Source organism: Somniosus microcephalus, chromosome 4 (assembly GCF_052327205.1).
Source record: "Somniosus microcephalus isolate GS21.2 chromosome 4, FLI_Smic_1.0, whole genome shotgun sequence".
Lineage (NCBI taxonomy): Eukaryota > Metazoa > Chordata > Chondrichthyes > Squaliformes > Somniosidae > Somniosus > Somniosus microcephalus.
In genome coordinates, this window is record NC_140990.1 from 268,494,366 (window position 1) to 268,501,779 (window position 7,414).

Genomic DNA, 7,414 nt, shown 5'->3' on the forward strand with positions numbered 1-7,414 from the left:
CCTTCTGCCCTCCACCCATACAATCCCTCGCCTATCCTGGCCTCTGCTATTTTTCTCCATGCTCCCTCTTAGGGCACTCATTCTGTCCATGAAGCTTACCACCTGCTCCCTCATGTGGTGTTCCGAGCTCCTGACCGTCCTTCTCAGCCCATCATATCATCATTCTGTCTTTGCTCCAACAGTGATCCCACCTCCTTCAAGAAACCCACCCTTGGCCCCAACTATACACTATTTCCAAACTCTGAGGAGGGCTGCGACTTGGGGGAGAAATTTGGTATCGCCCCGTTTGGGGCGCAATTATCGGCCGGGCGCAAAGTTTAGCGCCTGGTGCTAATTATCGCCTCCGACTGCAAACTTGGCCTCTATCGCCCCTGGAGGTGATTTGAGCACTAAATCAGTGCTACACACCTCTCTTAAGGCGCTAACACCGAGGAACGAGGCGCTACCTCAGAGCGCTGGCGAAGCTCATGTGATGTCAGTTAACAATGGAACACAGACACACTGGCACCGGCCAGTTCTTAAAGGGGAGGGTTGATCTTGCTCTCCATCCACACCCTGCTTATTGCAGCCTTGAATCTCGGCCTGGAGAGACCTGTACATCAATTCTGCTGGAAAGAACAATGGAGAGGCCCAGGGAAAGAGCTGCGAGTGCAGCCCCATAGTCTCTTCTAAATCAATGCAAGGAAGGTCAAATCAAAATGAACCTGCTGCTCAGTACCCAAAACTCCTTCACACAGTGTTGAAGCTCTCCAGAAGTCTCTCTCTCTCTCAGAATGTTGCCGACAAAAAAAGGCAGGAAGCAGCTGCCTTGAAATAGCGCTCCCCCAGTCCCTTCCCGACTGCAAAACATTCCCCTTTACCTGTTGTTGCTAGCGGCAGGTGGAAAGGCAGGGGGGTGGCACTCAATTTCCGGTCTGGGGCGTTGACGTCACAATCTGCAGGCGCAGGAGATCATGGCGGTCGTGTTTAGTGCCACCACAAAATGTCTGGTCAATTTCGCAAGCGGTGCAAACATCGCCGCGCCCGGGCACTAATTGCTTTGCGCCCCGTTAGCACCCTCTTAGGGCGCTAATCAACTGAATTTTTCCCCCAAGATGTTAAACTTGCAGGATGGGCATGTAAAAGTGCAAACAAAGCAAATTCATTTCTAGAGGAATAGAATTTAAAAGCAGAGATGTTATGTTAAACTTATGTAGAACCACAATTCTGGTCTCCATATTAGAAAAAGGATATAGAAGCACTGGAGAAAGTAAGTGCATAAAAGATTTACAAGGATGATATAGGAATTGAGAGGGTACAACTATCATCAGGAAAGACTGAACAGGCTCTTTCCTCGAGAAAAGGGAAGATCAAGAAGTGACATGATATAGGTCTTTAAAATTATGAAATGGGCACAGAGAAGATGTTCCCACTTGTACGGGAGTCCCAAAATAGGGGCCATAAATACAAGATAGGGCCGAACGGCCTGTTCCTATGCTGTAAATTCTATGTAACTTCCTTCAGCATAATGTCATCAAAATCAAAGCCATTCTTTTTAGTTCCTCCCAGCTCTCACCTTGCATCCATCAACCTACACAGCTGTCACTTATAGCTGTGTCAGATATGAAGTGTTGATATATTACTCACGTGCTCAGCTTCTTCCCCTACATCCACTCCATTGTCATTAAATATTTCCTGCACTGTAACACAACCCACCGCAAACCCTCTGTTGTTGAAATTCTAGCTCACACCTTCATTACCTTGAGACTCTATTTCCCCCAAATTCTCATAGCAAGCCTCAACTCATCCAAGATACCACAGCCTACATCCTCACCCACACAAGGTCCCACATTCTTATCACCCTTGTTGTCTTCCAGCTCCACTGGCTCCCAGCAAGTTGATTTCCACATTCTCATTCATGTTTTAAAATCACTCCAGGGCCTCATCCCATTCTACCTTAATGATCTCCTCCTACTTTACATTGCCTCATGCACCCTCTGCCCTTCTTACACTATTTACTTCTTGTCCCCTGCTCTAATATTAGAGGCCACTTGCTCTACCACTACACTCCTGTCCTCTGGAACTTCCTGCCTAGTTTCGTCGACCTTGCCACCTCTCTCACTGTTCTCAAAAACAAACTCCTCGTCGAGCATGAGACAGTTTCTTGCACCTGGGCAGTGTTATAAAAAAGCAAGTTTTTACTGATTTTTGAAAATCCTGCATTTTTAACTTGTTTTTCAACATCTAATTAGATAATTCTTTCTAAAAGTAACATTTTCTTTCCATTATTACAGGCCTTGGTCTTCAGTACTGTACTACTTTTCTTTCACTTTTGAATATGACAGTTCACTTAGAAATCACTATACTTCAGACACATTTAGAACTAAAAAAACTCATCAAGTTAGAAGTAACTTTCATTTGGTTAGCAGCATAATTTTATAGTACACTGCAACATTTTCAGGGTAATGTTTCATGTTAATGTTCAGTAAAGTGAGAAGTGATCCTTATAAACAAGGCATCGCTTCAGAATCAGGCTCTCAACAGTTTTAATAAAAACAATCTTCATTACAAAGCCAAAAATGGAATAAGGTCGTATCAACAAAGCATAATGAATACTCTCCTTTCTTCTCTTTTTTAATGCAAGGAAAAATATTTTAGAAATAAGCAACATCTACTATTTTAAAACAGTAAATCTATTTAATTACTACCAAATTCAAACACTTGCAGAATTAACCCTTTGCGCAAAAGGACTTTTTATTTTTTAAACTCTGCACATACTGCTATCAGATAATATCCACAAATATTTGCAGCAGAACATAACCAAATAGCAATGGAAAAAAACCGATAAATCACCACATATTTTTAAGCCCAGAAAATTATTCTAGTTGTTTGAACATTCTAATCTCGTTACATTTTTTAAATTTCAATGCAGATATTTCACTGCATTCCTCAGAGGGTTAATTACTGAATCGCACATTTAATAAACCAGTGCCCAAAATGTGAACTGCACTCCTCTAACGTTTTCTACATTAACCTTTCAACAGCAGCTTTAGGACGACTCATTTTTATGTTGTTTTGAGCTGCAAGCAGTTTCCAAAATACCTTCAATACAGGTCTGCACTGTATCAATCCTGGCAATTTCAAACTTGTATTAAAACTTTAGCCCAGTTAGGTTCCAAGCACTACTTTGGCCTTTGACGTGACCATTCATATTTATATTCATTAGTGAAAACATTTCCCTTCATCAGTAAAAGAGAAACCTTTGACACTAAATACATCAATGGCGATAAAGTTTCAACAGACACACCCATGGGATTTTACAAGGGTTAACACTGGTCATTTCCCTTTATGAGCCTTGACCAAAGCCTGCATTCTATGTCATTTACCCTTTGGCAAATATCATTTACAAAAGTATACAAAGCTTATAGATAATGCTGAGCAAAGGTAAAGATGTACAAGTTTAAACCATTAAAAAAAAATCAGCTTTTTAAAGACTATTTACTCACAGGAAAATTGTGCAAGTAGGTTTAAAAACAAAAACTCATCAGAATTTGTGAACAGTGAAACTAAGAACATGTCTCGCTAATGCAGGAAACAAAGACCTTGGGAAAAGGACTAAACCGAAACCGCTGGCAAACAATTTGTAGTACAGTTGAACTGCAACATATATATAACATTTCAAATCCAGTACAACCAACTCTACTCACATAATGAACACAAGGTTATTAAGAATAAATATCTCATACGCAAGATATATTATAATGCAAATTGTTATGTTAAACATGTAACCACATAATTACTCTATAATTTTTTCTTAACTCAAACAATTGTGTGGTTACAGTAAACAGCAACATACATGTATCACATAATGTAGTCAAAATAAATCTGCAAAATAAATCACTATACCTTGGCTGGGAGATACTGTGGATAGTAATAAGTGTACTGGGGGTACATCTGTTGTTTCCACACTTTACCCATGAAGATGGAAATGTCTGCCAGCAGCGCAGGAACTGAGTATTCCTTCAGTTCCTTTGCTGCGTCTTCCTAGACTGTTTGTTTGTTACTAACAAACCTCACACAAGCCTAACTGCAGAACACAGAGGGCATACTGGAGCCGGTGACTTGAAGGAGATCCACGAGCCAGCCTCTTTGTGAGTGAGTTCCTCTCCTGTTTCAATAGAGATAAACAGTGGAACACCCTGAAGTAATCAATAAGCTCTCAACACACCGAGTGGGGGGAAGGGTGCATTGCTATAAAAATAGCAAGTTTAACCAGCCTATAATGGCTTTGCACTTTCAAGCTTGTAAATACAATGCTGATATTATTTTTATTAAATATATTGCATTTTTTAATTTTATATTTCTCCAACTATGAAAGTGTAATCTTTAAAGGTTCAGATTAATTGAGGTTGTCTCTTTTCCCAAAATAAATAAAACTGACAGTTCGTCTACGGGATGCTAACCCCTTTGTAACAATAACGCAGCTAAATAATGCAGAGGCCTGTCTTAATTGTTTAATCTGTGAGTACACACAATTACGAACTTGCTATCATGGCCCCATACATTGTGTAATGATTGGTATTTCAACAACAACAACTTGCATTTATATAGTGCTTTTAACATAGGAAAACATCCCACGGCATTTCACAGAACCTTATTCAGACAAAAATTTACATCAAGCCAAAGGAGGAGATATTAGGAGGGTGACTGAGAGATTGGTTAAGGAGGTAGGTTTTAAGGACGGTCTTAAAGGAGGAGAGAGAGTTCGAGAGACAGAAGGGATTAGGGAAGAAATTCCAGAACTTAGGGCCTAAACTGCTGAAGGCACGGCCACCAATGGAGGGGCAAAGGGAGTGGGGGATGCATAAAAGGCCAGAGTTGAAGGAACACAGAGTTCTCGAGGGTTTTAGGGCTGGATGAGGTTACAGACGTGGGAGGGATGTGGAGGATGAGAACTTTAAACTTGAGGCATTGAGGGACCGGAAGCCAATGTAGGTCAGCGAGCACAGGAGTGATGGTCAGTGGGACTTGGCGTGAGCTGGGATACAGGCAGCAGAGTTTTGGATGAGCTGAAGTTCATAGGCCCATTTAATACAAAATAATGTTAAGATTACACTTTATCTGTCATAGCATGACGGATAATGAATTAAGTAAAATGCTTTAGTACTATTTGTGTAATGTAATACATTAAAAAACCTTACATATGGACACACTTCCTGTTGATGTTTTCCATTCCATAAATTCTTATGTTCACATTTGTAATGGAAACTGCCCGTGTAAATGTCTTCACTCTAATTCCCAAACCCATGCAGATGTTGCCACTGGCAGTAGAGCATAAATACAACATAATGAAGATTACATAGTTTCCATTATAAATGTGGGTATAGGAATTTATCATGGAAATAAGGGTAGAATTTATGACTTTAAAATGAAGACTTAATTTACATCTACACACCCTAGTCCAATTATCCTTCGCCTTCTAATCCCCCTTCATCTGAAGACTGCATTTGGTCTTCACTCCCAATGTGAAACATGATACAATCAACTGGTCTTGCATCAATTTTGTATTTTATCTGTTCATAAATGAATTTAGCAAATGTAATTTCATGTTTTACTTTAGGAAGAGCAGTGTGGGCAGTTATTTTTCACACTAATTATAAGCTGGTCTCATTACTGATCTTAGACTGCATTTAATTTTTTAAAATTCGTTCTTGGGATGTGGGCGTCGCTGGCAAAGCCAGTATTTATTGCCCATGAAAGGTGGTGGTGAGCCGCCTTCTTGAACCGCTGCAGTCCATGTGGTAAAGGTACTCCCATAGTGTTGTTAGGGAGGGAGTTCCAGGATTTTGACCCAGCAACGATGAAGGAACAGTAATATATTTCCAAGTCAGGATGATGTGCAACTTGGAGGTGATGGTGTTCCCATGCGCCTGCTGCCCTTGTCCTTCTAGGTGGTAGAGGTCGCGGGTTTGGAAGCTGCTGTTGAAGAAGCCTTGGCGAGTTGCTGCAGTGCATCTTGTAGCTGGTACACACTGCAGCCACAATGTGCCGGTGGTGAAGGGAGTGAATGTTTAAGGTAGTGGATGGGGTGCCAATCAAGCGGGCTACTTTGTCCTGGATTTGATACTACCATATTTTTTTCTGTACAGCTAATACCAGTTAAGAGAAAGTTTAACTTGAGTACAAAAATTTGTTAATATCAAGACTTTGGCTTTTTACTGTCAACTGATACATTAAGTGAAGAAACCTTGGGCCTGAATTTGCAACAAACCTGTGCCATAATAATGACGTATTAACGGCATGTGCCGATGCCTCCAATACATAAAAGTTCCAGGAAATAATGGAGTGAGTTACACCACGAGTTGTGTTGCACCATAGTTTGCTGGCCCAATTGTGCTGTTGTCATTAGCCTCAGCAAGTCCATTCTAGCCAGATTGCTGGATTTACGCCGCCGCCAGTTTGCTGGATTTACGCCGCCGCCAGTTAGACTCAAAAATAACGGCATGGGTGACCTCGTAATGGCATGATTTATGGCCAAGACATTACTCTCAGCCTGGAAGGCCAACAAAGGGATTAATAAAGCTGAGGAGTAGTCTGGAAATTGTTATCATTGTATTTTCTCCCTAAATCTATCATTTTTGGCAGTTTATTCTTGCCTGCTTTGCCACCCAGAATGCTGTTAGCGTCTGAACGTATTTCTCTACTATCTCCCTCCACAGAGAGTGTATAGGGAACAGATGTCATTTGAGGCACTGTCTGAGGAGCAGCTGCACTTCTGCAAGGAAACAATTGGCTACCTCTGAGATGTTCCATGCAGACCTAAAGCCGTGGTGCACCTCCCGCAAGGTGACGATGGCGTTCAATTTATACGGTTCCACTTCCTCCCAGTCAGGCACGAGAAACCTCTGTAACATCAGCCAAGGAGTTGTGAGGACCTGCATTCAACAGGTGACCAATGCTATCTTCCACATGGCATCTGACTTCATTAGATACCACATAGCTCCTGTGCAGCAAAGAGACAGGTCTTCTTCCACAGGATTGCTGCCTTCCCTCGCGTGCATGGTCCATCGATGGGACCCACGTGCTACTGAAAGCTCCACTTAAGGAATCAGTCATTTTTATCAACAATAATGGTCATCACTTGCTAAATGTGCTAATTGTTTGCGATGCCCAACTTCATGTAAACTCAGAGCATAAGGGAAGCATTCGCAACAGGGATATGCAGATACTAGAGATTTTTTTTTACAGCAATTTAAAAAGATGCTGTAATTAATTTTTGAAAGTTAATTTAGGTTGTTTTCAGAAATTACAGATCACTTACCACTCAGTGCCACACTTCAATCTGTTCTCAGCAATTATGGTGCCATATGGTTGGTTTGCGATGTAAGCCATTGGCTGCACCGTCCATGTAGTCCCTGATTCGCTATTGGCCTTG

The 7,414-nt window shown here is 41.3% G+C and overlaps 1 protein-coding gene across 10 annotated transcripts in view; it reads right to left on the reverse strand.

Annotated features, from left to right (window-relative positions):
* The window catches only part of LOC147120445 (RNA-binding motif, single-stranded-interacting protein 1-like), a 661,270-nt gene that overhangs the window by 401,209 nt on the left and 252,647 nt on the right, over positions 1 to 7,414 (reverse strand). The window contains exon 1 of one of the 10 annotated variants that reach the window (XM_085986398.1): positions 3,886 to 4,154. The exons of 7 other annotated variants lie outside the window; for them this stretch is intronic. In XM_085986398.1, the coding sequence (XP_085842524.1) occupies positions 3,886 to 3,957 (72 nt within the window). In that variant the 5' untranslated portion in view covers positions 3,958 to 4,154. Of the gene's footprint in view, positions 1 to 3,885; positions 4,155 to 7,414 lie in introns of those variants that run through there. 2 more of the 10 variants (XM_085986405.1, XM_085986401.1) reach the window with 2 other exon arrangements.